Below are 15,035 nucleotides of genomic sequence, written 5' to 3' on the forward strand. Positions count from 1 at the left end.
TTACTAATTAAAATCCCCTTCTGAATTACACAGAGTAATTACACAGAACTCTTCTTTCCCTCAGAGATTAGATACTTTTCACATTTATTTTCTCATTCATTATCACTAATTACAAAAAAACATGACATATGTCACAGAGGAACTGTCGCCAAGAAATTGGGTGACTTGACCAGGATCACACAATTAGTAGGAAATCTAAGAAGATGTAAGCTAGGTTTTACAGTTCTGTAATTTAGCCAACTTTAAATTACTTTGAGGAGCAGTATCCAACAGAAATGCAAATTACGTATGTAATTTAAAATTTTCTGTCATATTAAAAAGTAAAAAGATATAGATAAAATTAAGTTTAATAATATATTTTATTTAATCCAACACACCTATAACCATCATTTCAAACATAATTAATATTAAAATATTGACACATTTTACATTTTTTGGTACTAAGCCTTCAATACCTGGTGTATATTTTACACTTACCTCATATTTCAATTTGGACTAGCCACGTTTCAAGTGCTCAACAGCCACATGTGGCCTAGCAGTAGGTATCATACTGGGCAGCACAGACTTACGGGCTGATTACTAAGTTAGGATATTGTGCATGTTCGTTATTTCTCTTTCTCTTAGCCTACCAACAGGCTACTTCATTGCTTTTCCTCTCTTCCTGGGACTACTTAGGCAGAAAAGAAATACAAAGCTCAATTTATTAACGTGACTTAAGGGTGGCGCAACGGTTAAGCGCTCAGCTACTAACCACTAACCCAAAGGCTGGTGTTTGAACCCCCCCAGCAGCTCTGCAGGAGAAAGGCCGGGTGATCTGCTACCATAAAGATTAGTCTAGAAAATCCTATGGGGCAGTTCTGCTCCATCACATGGGGTTACTATGAGTCGAAAATTGACTAGACAGCACCTAACAACAACTTTTATTCTGGTTTTTACATAAGCACATAGTGGCTACCCAGGATAAAAACTGTATTTCCTAGCTTTCCTTGCTACAAACTATGTCATACGACTACGTTCTGGATGACAGGATGTAAGCTTCAAAAGATATGCAACTTCTAGAAAATGTCCCTAAGTGTCCTTTCCTTATACTCCACTGCTCGCTTTGCTGGAGCTCTATTTTGAGCCATTAGGTCATATTGTGATCTTAGGGATGGTGGTAAGAGTCCCTGGGTGCTGTAAACAGTTAAGCACTCAACTACTAGCCAAAAGTTTAGCTGTTTGAACCCATCCAGAGATGCCTCAGAAGACAGGCCTGGAGATCTGCTTCTGAAATGTCTTGAAAATCCTAAGGAGCAGTTTTACTCTGCACACATAGGGCCACCACAAGTGAGAATAAACTTAACAACAATAACAATGATTGTGGAACAAGCTAGAAATCTGAGTCTCTGAAGAGTCTCAGGAGTAGATCCACCTTTTCAACTTGAATCACTCACCTTCAATGCTTCATTTATATGAAAGATAAATAAACTTCCTAGTCATGTGGGGTTTTTTGATCAATGGCAGTTGAACCTAATTCTAGCCAATATACTTGCTGGTGAATTTGCTAAAAGATTTGGTGGATGAGAAGGCTGGAATGAATGGTTAAAGCAAGATTCTACTTACTTTGGGATTTTATTATCTATTTTTTCACTACTTTCTATTACTGTGGATACTAAAACTTGAAACCAAAGAGATGATCAACTACTCAAAAAAGAAATTTTTTAAAAATTCTCTTTCCAATCTAAGAAAAAATGGAAGTTTCCAAAGAGTCATAGCAAAAATCTTTATGGCTCTGACTAGAATACCTAGCTTTGTTACTGATGGGATAGTTGTCTTCAGAAGTTCTTGTCACTGCAAATCTGTCAAACTGGCACTCGTGGCACAGAGATTAGTTTCAGAAAAAAAAGTGGCACAACTAATTCAGTATCAACATTGCATTCAATACTGAAAAAATATGCCATTTAGAGAATGATGATAGAGAAGACATGTGATAGGTCATAATCATTGTGCATAAACACAGCACTCTATGCAGACAAGTTTCATAAAAATCACAAATCTGAAAATTGTTATTATTTTGATTCAAAAATAAAATATCAAGTGAGTCATCTGCCTTTTACTCAATTAACAGAAAAGAAGCTGAGAGGTAAACGTGGTATTAAACTATCAACCAAGAGCTGTCTCACTGTCCTGGTGAACACTGGACCTACTGTGACCAGTATTTCTATGACAAGTACACAGTGCTGTCCCGATCATGACTTCAGTAATGGTAACAGCAATGTTAGCAGTAGTTTTGAACTTCATTGTTCATTCCTTAAAACTTCATTTCTTGGGAAATAAATATCAGTAGTAACAATCTTACGAGTAACTAAAAAAAAAAAAAAAAGAGTAACTACATACTTCAATTTAAAAATAGCAAATTTATCTAAAGCGGCACTTAATAGATGCGCTATGGAAAAATGGGCTCAGTAGTCAGGGAAGGCTGAAAAACACTAGTTGAAGCAAAGGTAAACAATTTTCTTTGTTGTAGGACATACCATTCTGAAACTCCAAGAGTAGGATATAGTAGCATCATTTTCTAATTTTGATTAGGAATCTCCCCCACTCACCCCTACCCTTCCACATAAGCATCTTTTAAAAATGGAATATCCCAAAGGTCTAATATTCCATGAGTCAGCTTTGGAAAATACAGATGTAAAGTTAAAATACATAGGCTTCCACCTATAAAAATACATACAATTCCAACTATAAAGTTTCCATGGTCAGAGGTCTGCTTTTCTAGGGAATGTTGCTCCAGATTTAAGAGAGGTAAATAACGGACGGATTAAGGTACCACTAGCCCAAGTCTGGAAACCCTGGTGGCGTAGTGGTTAAGAGCTATGGCTGCCAACCAAAAGGTCAGCAGTTCAAATCTGTCAGGCACTCCTTGGAAACTGGATAGGGCAGCTATACCTTGTCCTATAGGATCGCTATGAGTTGGAATCGACTCGATGGCAATGGGCTTAGTTTATACCAAGTCTGAACAGAGCCCTTACCATCTAAAGTGGGCAGACTAGCAATAAGCAAAGATCCAAGTGACAGTAAAGTGGTTGGTTTATTGTCACAAAATCTGCAATCAACACACAATAGAATCTACACAGAAAAACCACCAAAGGGACCCACATAAACCTGTAAAATGGTTTACCAAGGTAAGAATTTGACCAGTAGTAAGGAGACCTAGGAGCCCTGGTGGCCTAGCTGTTAAGAGCTTGGCTGGAACCAAAAGGTCTGCAGTTCAAATCCACCAGCTGCTCCTTGGAAACCATATGGGGCAGTTCTACTGTCCTATAGGGCTGCTATGAGTCAGAATCTCCCTTCATGGCAACGGGTTTGGGGTTTTTTGGTTTATGCTGAGTCGGAAACCCTGGTGGCGTAGTGGTTAAGTGCTATGGCTGCAAACCAAAGGGCTGGCAGTTCGAATCCGTCAGGCGCTCCTTGGAAACTCTATGGGGCAGTTCTACTCTGTCCTGTAGGGTCGCTATGAGTCGGAATCGACTTGACGGCACTGGGTTTGGTTTGGTTTTGGAATGCTGAGTCAGTGGCTCCCAAGATTGTTTCCAGAGTCCAGGACGGGCCTGAGCCCATACTTGGGGTTTAAGCAGGCCCAACCATCGGAATTAAAGACCACGGGGACATGCAGACAAATATACCATTATACTCTTATACTGGCAAATCATGGGGCAGCTCTGAACCCACTGGTGAGCCCCAAAAGATGTTCAAATGCAATCTGTTCTAGGTCAGGGACCCTGCCTGTTGATTTCAAGCTTAGGACACCAGGAGAATTGCTCTGGAATCTTGCAAACATCCTGCTTATTTAGGTCCTCTATGTGGCTGTAAATGTGGAATGGTCTGAAGATTTCCTGAGTCTGCTTTTGGTGGTAGGGAAGTAAAGAGGAATGGATTTCCAGTCAGTTATACAGGTTATTTTTATTTTTTTTTTACTATGTGGCTGTAAATGTGGAATGGTCTGAAGATTTCCTGAGTCTGCTTTTGGTGGTAGGGAAGTAAAGAGGAATGGATTTCCAGTCAGTTATACAGGCAGATACACTTCTGGTGAGTGCATGCAATACCCAAACACTCCAAGAATTCTATTGGCCCTTGAAGTATCCGTTTAAAAGTCATGTAATTTAGATGAAAAAATTTAAGTCTTCTCATTAACTCAGAGGCACATAAAATTATAATTTTAAATCTAGAAGGGACTTTAAGAGATCATCTAGTCTAACAGTCCCTCAGCATTTAGGTTTCACAGACAACTAAAATTAAAAAAGAAAAAAAAAAAAAATTTAGTTCCAACATAGAGTGGTCATCTTTCTATTTTTCCCAGTAAGGTTAATAAAGCAACCACAAAAACAAATTACTATCAGCAACATTTCCAGGGAAAAAAATTTCAGAAATTTAAAAACTAAATTTAGCTTTATGAAAAACTTACTAAACTACTAGCATCTGTGTGCGTGACTGGTATCTTATTTCGTAAAGAAATCAAGAGAGGTAAGTCGTTTGTATGAGGTAACATCTGGCTTGAGGCAAAATGCAACTCCTGTCGACCACGCTATACTTTCCCTGTTCTCAGAGATAATATCAAAGACATACTCTCTAATGTACAAAAAATGTCTGAAAGTGGAGTACAAAGTAGTTAACTTTAAATCTGAAAAATTGCAAGATAGGCTGGGGTAGAATAGGGCAGGCCAGCGAAGGGAACATAAAATTTACACAGGTGAACAAGAGAAAGAGTACAGAGAATTTTTAAATACTTACCATTACACAACTACCCAAACTGAGGTGCTGAAGCTCTGAACAGAAGTTCAAAATGCTGAGCAGTGCTGTTTGCTGCCATCAGGGACCACATCAGAGTCAAATACAGAAAGGGAAAGAAAGTGAGACAAAGAGAAGAGGTCAATTAGACTTTAAAGGCTGTCACTGCTTTTCTTGAAAAAAAGCTCAAAACCGAGGTTACAGATACCACAAATGCCATTTAATGAGTCCCTAGGTGCTCTAACCATTGATTGGCTTGGAGTCAAGGTAATCATTACTAGTCTTCACTTAAGTCATCATTTTGTATATGGTTTTGCATGGCCTAAAGAGAGCTTATATTCCGTATGAACTCCTGGTTCAGTTCCCAAAGGTAAGCAATTTGAAAGTATGGTTAAGACTGAACAAAAAGCTAGGGTAAACCAGTTCTCCACCCTACCCCACCAAAAAAAAAAAAAAAAACAACCACAGAGGAGGGCTGGTGACACTCTTGAAGAACAGAGGCAGCTCTGACATTCACTGTTCAGCTGCACCCCGATGGAACTGCCAATACAGTCACCCCAAATCAGGATTGAGCTGGTGACTTTAATGTCAAATGATTCTCTGCTGACAAGGATACCAATGACCATTGAGCACCTGTCACTAGCAACATGCTGACTTAAACATATATAACATGTACTTTCTAGTCATGTTCCTGCCATTTAAGCCCATCTATCCTATGCAATGAAAACGGTCTCACCACTAAAGAAACCCAGAGATATGCTGGATGGCTACATAATCATGACTCCTAAAATATCTTTAAGTGGTCAAAGTTTCATTTGATGATATGCCTGCTATGAAAAGCTGTAAAAACAAAACAATGCAGAACACTAGTTTTCTTTTATAAACTAAAACTTATGGGCCAAAGTTTTGGTCTAAACATCTGAACTACATCACACCTAGCAAAGTTAATATTATACAACTCTATTTAACCTGTTCTAAGGGTTCAGAAACTAAGACATATCATTTGGAGGGGAGGTTAAGAATCTGCCAATTACAACATTTGGTCAGGCCCCAGATAAGATTCTCACTGAGAAAATTAAGCAATAAAGTATTTCAGGTATAATAAGCTTACTTAAAGGAAAAAATAACAACAGCTATAATATGTCCTAGGGGGATACTAGACTTAAGTCTATTTTATTTTTTCACCGTTAAAAAAAACTGTATACCGATTTTAGGCTTAAGTTTCAACAGAACATAACATTTATGAGACAATCCTATTTAGTTCTCAGAATGTTAACAACAGAAGGGGTATATGAAAATAAGTTAACTTAGTAGTATGTGGGTAAATGACATTAGGTTGGTTTTTATTAAAATACCAATAAGGTTGTTTTGTAAGATTTTCCCATGAGCAAGATTCAGAGTACATCAGAGAGGATTTTTAGAGCAGATCCCACATATTCTTATGGGAAGGAAACTTTAATAAAAACACACATACATATATACATACACATATGTATGTGTAACTGTCATGACATTTGTTTGACAATTTATTTTTAAATTATTTACTAGGAAGCTTATCAAATATACAGACAAGCGTTGGAGCCCTGGTGGTGCTGTGGTTAAGAACCCGGCTGTTAACCAAAAGGTTGGCAGTTTGAATCCATCAGCTGCTCCTTGGAAACCCTCTGGGGCAGTTCTACTCTGTCCTACAGCTATGAGTTGAAATCGACTTGACAATGGATTTGGTTTGGTTTTATGCAGTCCAAAAAATGAATACCCATTTACTCACCACTCAGCTTTATCAAATCCTAACATTTTGCCTTCTTTGCTTATCCCTCTCTATTTGATCCCTCCATCCATTTATATACTTCCTCAAAAGTAACCATCATCACTACTTGGTGTTTAAAAACACACTTGAAAATAATGTAAGTTCACTACACACTGTGCATCCATCAATAATATAAAATACTGTTTTGCATGGTCTTTGCATTAATGGCACTATAGTGTACATTTACTTCTGTATCTCCCTCAACACTGTTTGTCAGGGATTTACCCATGTTGATACACATAGCTCTAGTTCATTGATTTTAACTGTTGCATAAAATTCCATCCCCCATACGTCTGTCAGTTTGTCATACTGTGGGGGCTTGTGTGTTGCTGTGACGCTGGAAGCTATGCCACCGATATTCAGATTCAAGCAGGGTCACCCATGAAGGACAGGTTTCAGCTGAGCTTCCAGACTAAGACAGACTAGGAAGAAGGACCCTGCAGTCTACTTCTGAAAAGCATTAGCCAGTGAAAACTTTATGAATAGCAGCAGAACATTGTCTCATATAGTGCTGGAAGATGAGCCCTCCAGGTTGGAAGGCACTCAGAAGATGACTGGGGAAGAGCTGCCTCCTCAAAGTAGAGTCGACCTTAATGACGTGGATGGAGTAAAGCTTCCGGGACCTTCATTTGCTGATGTGGTACGACTCAAAATAAGAAGAAAGAGCTGCAAACATCCATTAATAATCAGAACCTGTAACGTACAAAGTATGAGTCTGGGAAAATTGGCAATCATCAAAAATGAAATGGAACACATAAACATTGATACCCTAGGCATTAGTGAGCTGAAATGGACTGGTATTGGCCATTTTGAATTGGACAATCATATAGTCTACTATGCTGGGAACGACAACTCGAAGAGGAATGGTGTTGCATTCATCGTCAAAAAGAACGTTTCAAAATCTATCCTGAAGTACAACGCTGTCGGTGATATGATAATATCCATATGCCTACAAGGAAGACCAGTTAATATGACTATTATTCAAATTTACCCACCAACCACTGGGCCCATAGATAAAGAAATAGAAGATTTTAATCAGCTGCTACAGTCTGAAATTGATCGAACATGCAATCAAGATGCATTGATAATTACTGGTGATTGGAACGCAAAAGTTGGAGACAAAGAAGAAGGATCAGTAGTTGGAAAATATGGCCTTGGAGATAGAAACAATGCCGGAGATCGAATGATAGAATTTTGCAAGACCAACGACTTCTTCATTGCAAATACCTTCTTTCACCAACATAAACGGCAACTATACACGTGGACCTCGCCAGATGGAACACACAGAAATCAAACTGACTACATCTGTGGGAAGAAACAATGGAAAAGCTCAATATCATCAGTCAGAACAAGGCCAGGGGCCGACTGTGGAACAGATCATCAATTGTTCACATGCAAGTTCAAGCTGAAACTGAAGAAAATCAGAGCAAGTCCACAAGAGCCAAAATATGAACTTGAGTATATCCCACCTGAATTTAGAGACTATCTGAAGAATAGATTTGACGCATTGAACACTAGTGACCGCAGACCAGACGAGTTGTGGAATGACATCAAGGACATCATCCATGAAGAAAGCAAGAGGTCACTGAAAAGACAGGAAAGAAAGAAAAGACCAAGATGGATGTCAGAGGAGACTCTGAAACCTGCTCTCAAACGTGAAACAGCTAAAGCAAAAGGATGAATTGATGAAGTAAAAGAACTGAACAGAAGATTTCAAAGGCCGTCTCGAGAAGACAAAGTAAAGTATTATAATGACATGTGCATAGAGCTGGAGATGGAAAACCAAAAGGGAACAACACGCTCGGCATTTCTCAAGCTGAAAGAACTGAAGAAAAAATTCAAGCCTCGAGTTGCAATAGTGAAGGATTCCATGGGGAAAATATTAGACGATGCAGGAAGCATCAAAAGAAGATGGAGATCAGTGGGATGCAGACCCCAAATTCTCATAAAAAGACCATACTTAATGGGCTGACTGTGAATAGAGGAATCCCGGCGGGCACGGTCTCCAAACCTTCTGTTGGCACAGGACAGGAACCATCCCCGAAGACAACTCATCAGACATGAAAGGGACTGGACAGTGGATAAGAGAGAGATGCTGAAGAAGAGTGAGCTAATTATAGCAGGTGGGCACTTGAGACTGTGTTGGCATCTCCTGTCTGGAGGGGGGATGGGAGGATAGAGAGAGTTGGAAGCTGGCAAAATTGTCACGAAAGGAGATACTGGAAGGGCTGACTCATTAGGGGGAGAGCAAGTGGGAGTAAGGAGTAAGATGTATATAAACTTATATGTGACAGACTGACTTGATTTGTAAACGTTCACTTGAAGCTCAATAAAAGTTAATAATAAAAAAAAAAGAAGATGGAAGGAATACACAGAGTCATTATACCAAAAAGAATTAGTCGATATTCAACCATTTCAAGAGGTGGCATATGATCAGGAACCGATGGTACTGAAGAAGTCCAAGCTGCTATGAAGGCATTGGTGAAAAACGAGGCTCCGGGAATTGATGGAATATCAGTTGAGATCTTTCAATAAACAGATGCAGCGCTGGAGGTGCTCACTCGTCTATGCCAAGAAATATGGAAGACGGCTTCCTGGCCAACTGACTGGAAGAGATCCATATTTATGCCTATTCCCAAGAACGGTGATCCAACCAAATGTGGAAATTATAGAACAATATCATTAATATCACATGCAAGCAAAATTTTGCTGAAGATCATTCAAAAATGGCTGCAGCAGTATATCGACAGGGAGCTGCCAGAAATTCAGGCTGGTTTCAGAAGAAGACGTGGAACCAGGGATATCATTGCTGATGTCAGATGGATCCTGGCTGAAAGCAGAGAATACCAGAAGGATGTTTACCTGTGTTTATTGACTATGCAAAGACATTTGACTGTGTGGTTCCTAAAAACTATGGATAACACTGAGAAGAATGGGAATTCCAGAACACTTAATTGTGCTCATGAGGAACCTGTATGTAGATGAAGAGGCAGTTGTTTGGACAGAACAAGGGGATACTGATTGGTTTAAAGTCGGAAAAGGTGTGCGTCAGGGTTGTATTCTTCTACCATACCTATTTAATCTGTATGCTGAACAAATAATCTGAGAAGCTGGACCATATGAAGAAGAACGGGGCATCAGGATTGACGGAAGACTCTTTAAAACCTGTGTTATGCAGATGACACAACCTTGCTTGCTGAAAGTGAAGATGAATTGAAGCACTTATTAATGAAGATCAACGACCACAGCCTTCAGTACGGATTACACCTCAACGTAAACAAAAATCCTCACAACTGGACCAGTGAGCAACATCACGATGAACGGAGAAAAGATTGAAGTTGTCAAGGATTTCATTTTATTTGGATCCACAATCAACAGCCATGGAAGCAGCAGTCAAGAAATCAAAAGACGCATTACATTGGGCAAATGTGCTGCAAAGGACCTCTTCAAAGTGCCGAAGAGCAAAGATGTCACCCGGAAGACTAAGGAGCGCCTGACCCAAGCTATGGTATTTTCAATCGCATCATATGCATGTGAAAGCTGGACAATGAATAAGGAAGACCAAAGAAGAGTTGACACCTTTGAATTGTGGTGTTGGCAAAGAATATTGAATACACCCCAGACTGCCAAAAGAATGAACAAATTTGTCTTGGAAGAAGTGCAGCCAGAACGCTCCTTAGAAGCAAGGATGGAGAGACTGCGTCTTACCTACTTTGGACATGTTGCCAGGAGGGATCAGTCCCTGGAGAAGGACATCGTGCTTGGCAGAGTACAGGGTCAGTGGAAAAGAGGAAGACCCTCAACTGGGTGGATTGACACAGTGGCTGCTACAATGAGCTCAAGCATAAGAACGACTGTAAGGATGGCGCAGGACCGGGCAATGTTTCGTTCTGTTGTGCATAGGGTCACTATGAGTCAGAACTGACTTGATGTCACCTAACAACAACAACAGTAACATAATATTCCATTGAATAAACATACTACAATGAAGGTTCTCATTTGATGGATATTTGGGTTGTTCACAATTTTCATCATTACCAACGGTACTGGAATAAACATTCTTACGCACGTGTCCCTATGCATTTATAGAAGTATTCCCCTAGTACACATACCAGAGGAAGCATTTCCAGGTGTTTGTATACACCCATCTTCAACTTTATTAGATTTGTACGACAGCTCTCCTGAGTGGTGCTATCAATTTATTCTCCCATCAGCAGTATAAGAGTGTTTGCATCCCCACATCTTTGCTGAGGTATAGTCTATTGAGCCTTTTTAACATCCGCCTACCTGACGGATATGGAATGGTACAATTTGCATTAGTCTGATTACTAGTAAGATTAAAGATTTCTTCATATGTTGATTGGCCAATCATATTTCCTGCTTTGTGAATTGCTTGATCATATCCTTTGCTGATTTTTTCATTGGGTTATTTGTGTCTTCTTTCTTGATTTATAGAAATTCTTTACGCTGGACATTAATTTTTTTCAGTTATACCTATTACAAATATCTTCTTTCGATTTGAGACTTGTCTTTTCACTTTGTTTACAGGATCTTCCAGGATGCCTTTAAATTTTAATATAGTCACATTGTTCATTTTTCCTTCATGTTTGTACACTGTTACCTTTTCTTAAAAGTCCTTCCTTACCCAAGTAATAGTATTCTAATTTTTTTTTTTAATGACATTTAAAAGTTTTTCTTTTCGCACTTAGGTTTTTAACCCAACTAGAATAGATTTATCACGTGGTAGGGTATAAAATTTGATTTTTCCCATAGGGATAACAACCTGTCCAGTTCAGCTAACTGAAGATACCCCTTATTCACTGACCTGTGATGCATTCTGCCATTTATTAAACTTCCATATATGTTTGAGTATATTTTTGGATCTTTTTTTCACTGGTCTATTTGCCATTTCCTGCACCAATACTTTGGTCTTGATTACAACAGTTTGCAGTAAGTCTTCATATCTGGTAAGGCAAATACCTCTTTTTTTTTTTTCTTCAAAATTATCTTCGTGTTCTTGGTCATCTGTGCTTTCATATAAACTTTAGGATCATCATAAAAATTTTAGTTTTACCTTTTTAAAAAAATACAAAGCGATTAGTTTGCCTTCCTTTTTTTCCCATGATTGTTAGTTACTTTACTGGCATTTTATCAAATTCTATGTCTGTTTCTTAGATCTGACACCTTACTGAAATTTTCTTCTCATTGAAAAATATTCTTTAATAGTTTAGTGCATGTCTCTGGGTGGTAAAATTTTAACAACAAGCATCTAGTACTCAATATGTCAGCACTTTTGTAAGTTCTTTTTATATTAACTTGTTTAATCTTCACAACAACTTATTCACTCATTTATTCATTCAGTGAATATTTATTGAATTCCTACTATGTGTCAGGTATTAGTCTAGATAATTTGGATGTATCTGTGAACAGAAGAGATAATCTATAAGGTAAATGTCATGGATTGAATTGTGTCCCCCCAAAATACGTGTCCACTTGGATAGGCCATCATTCCCAGTGTTCTGTGGTTGTCCTCCATTTTGTGATTGTAATTTTACATTAAAGAGGATTAGGGTGGGATTATAACACCACTTTTACCCAGGTCACATCCCTCATCCAATGTAAAGGGAGTTTCCCTGGGGTGTGGCCTGCACCACCTTTTATCTCTCAAGAGATAAAAAGGAAAGGGAAGCATACAGAGAGGGGGACCTCATACCACCAAGAAAGCAGTGCCAGGAGCAGAGTGAGTCCTTTGGGCCTGAGGTTCTTGTGCTCAGATGTTCCTAGACCAAGAGAAGATGGATGACAAGGACCTTCCTCCAGAGTTGATAGAGAGAGAAAGCATTCTTCTGGAGCTGATGCCCTGAATTTGGACTTGTAACCTACTAGACTGTGAGAGAATAAATTTCTCTTTGTTACAGCCATTCACTTGTGGCATTTCTGTTATAGCAGCACTAGATAACTAAGACAATAAATATCACTATTTTCATTTATAGCTAAGGAAACTGAGTTAAAGAAAGTTAAATAGCTTATTTAGTCCCTATATTTACCCAAAATCTTGAATGAAAGCTTTGCCAGGCACAAAATTTTTGAATGACAGTTTTTGCTTTTAACACTTTGAAGTTACTACTCTACTGCCTACTAGCTTCTATTGTTTACATAAGAAGTCTACTAATTGTCTTCTTCTGTAATGTCTTTTCTATGTTATCTTATGGCTCTTTACCTTTGATGTTCTACAATTTAATCACTCTGTCTCTAGACGAAGATTTATTTTCTATTTATTCTGCCTGATATCCTAAGTGTGCATTTGATTTGAAGACTCATGTCTTTCTTCAATTCTGGAAAATTCTTAATAATTATCTCTTTATATATTGCTTCTCTATCATTCCTTTTATTATTTATTTTTTTGGAACTCCCATTAAATGCATGTTGGAGCCGCCCAAGGGCCAATGCTGGAGCACCACATTTCCTGTGGGGGTTTAAAAAACATGTACAGAAATTCTCTTATACTCCTTCATTCCAGAGGTGTATTTAACTCCCTTTCCCAGGAGTATGGGCTAGAGTTAGCAACTTGCTTCTAACCAATAGAAATTATAGTATGTCACTTCTGATAAACCAAAAAAAACCACTGCCATCGAGTCGATTCTGACTTATAGTGACCCCATAGGACAGAGTAGAACTGCACCATAGAGTTTCCTAGGAGCACCTGGCAGATTTGAACTGCCAACCTCTTCGTTAGCAGCCGTAGCACTTAACCACTATGCCTCCAGGGTTTCCGTCACTTCTGATATTAGGTTATAAAAAGACTATGGCTTCTCCAACTCTTCAGACATGGATTGGACTGGACAATGGGTTGGAGAGGAATGCTGGTGAGGAGTGAGCTTCTTGGATCAGGTGGACACTTGAGACTATGTTAGCATCTCCTGCCTGGAGGGGAGATGAGAGGGTGGGGGGTTAGAAGCTGGCGAAATGGACACGAAAAGAGAGAGTGGAGGGAGAGAGCAGGCTGTCTCACTAGGGGGAGAGTAATTGGGAGTGTGTAGCAAGGTGTATATGGGTTTTAGTGTGATAGACTGACTCAATTTGTAAACTTTCACTTAGAGCACAATAAAAATTATATTAAAAAAAAAAGACTATGGCTTCTTTCTTCGGTGCTGTCTCTCTCTTGGATCACTCACTCAAGGGAAGACAGCTGTCATGTCATGCAGATACTGAGGTAACAAATGGAAAGGCCCATGTGGCAAGAAATAGAGGCTCTAGCCAAAAGCTATAGAGAAACTCTGCCAAAAGCCATATGAGTGAGTTTGGAAGCAGATCCTCCAGTTGCAATCAAGTCTTGAGATGACTGCACCATCAGCTGAAAAATCACTGAATCTTATGAGAAACTCTAGGCCAAAACCACCCAACTAAGCCACTCCTGGATTCCTGATCCACAGAAACTACGTTAGATATTAAATGTTGGTTGTTTTAAGACACTTAGTTTTGAGGGAATTATTATGCAGCAATAGATAAATAAGACAGTGCCAGATAATAATTGACACTCAATACATATTTATTAAATGAATGAATAGAGTTGTGAGGATTAAATGAGTTAATAAATATTACATATGTATTACATATTATATAAAGAACTTACAATAGTACCTGATATTTGCAGCTTTTATAAATTTGAGTAAATTTTTTAGAACTATCTTCCAATTTACCAATTCTCTCTTTGACTGTGTCTAATTTAATCCTATCTACTGAATGTTTTAAAATTTCAATGACTATAATTTATTTCCTGGACTTCTAATTTGCTTCTTATCACAATTATTTGCTCTTGTTTTATTTTAGCCTATTTATGCTTCATAATTTCTTGTTCTTTTTTAAAAGATGCCTTCACTCCTTTGAATGTTCCACTCTCTCACCTCCACCCTTTTAAATCTTCCCTACCTAATGGTCTTATAGATTGTCTCCAATTTGGAATCACAATTGCTATTGAAGGTGTGGAATTTCTGCTCTGTAGTGACACTGGCCTACTGCAGAATGATTAGACGCTTGGCTCAATACTGGCTATAGGCTGGGTCAATGACACCTCTTACAGACTCAGGCTTTGTAAATTCCATGGCCCCAGTTGGAAGTGTGACATGGTCTGTCCCTAGCCTCATTTCAAGCAGTGAGTCCTACTCTGATCTCCTGCCTTGACTGGGGTGCTTTTACATAGTAAGTGGCTGAACTCCAAACTCAAGTAAGTCCAACTCTAAAGGCTCTCTTCATTGAACTGCCTCTTTATCTATATCTTTTCTTAATCACTATTACTCCTTGGAGTGTCACTACATATTTATCAGTATATCTGTCAAGGCCAAAATGCCTCCTTTCTCTAAGATTTTCATCCTTCCAGCTGGCGTAGATTGGGTAGCCATGTAACACTATCACCTAGCTCTAACTGAGTACACCCATGCTGGGGCAATTTCTCTGTAGTGTG

General features: G+C 38.8%; 1 protein-coding gene across 3 annotated transcripts in view; it reads right to left on the reverse strand.

The window, feature by feature from the left end:
- Window positions 1–15,035, reverse strand: part of FBXL4 (F-box and leucine rich repeat protein 4) — a 103,603-nt gene that overhangs the window by 26,214 nt on the left and 62,354 nt on the right. For all 3 annotated transcript variants that reach the window (XM_010602494.3, XM_003404330.4, XM_023543641.2), the window contains exon 7: window positions 4,771–4,842. In XM_010602494.3, the coding sequence (XP_010600796.2) occupies window positions 4,771–4,842 (72 nt within the window). The remainder of the gene's footprint in view (window positions 1–4,770; window positions 4,843–15,035) is intronic.

Source organism: Loxodonta africana, chromosome 1 (genome assembly GCF_030014295.1).
Source record: "Loxodonta africana isolate mLoxAfr1 chromosome 1, mLoxAfr1.hap2, whole genome shotgun sequence".
Classification (NCBI taxonomy): domain Eukaryota; kingdom Metazoa; phylum Chordata; class Mammalia; order Proboscidea; family Elephantidae; genus Loxodonta; species Loxodonta africana.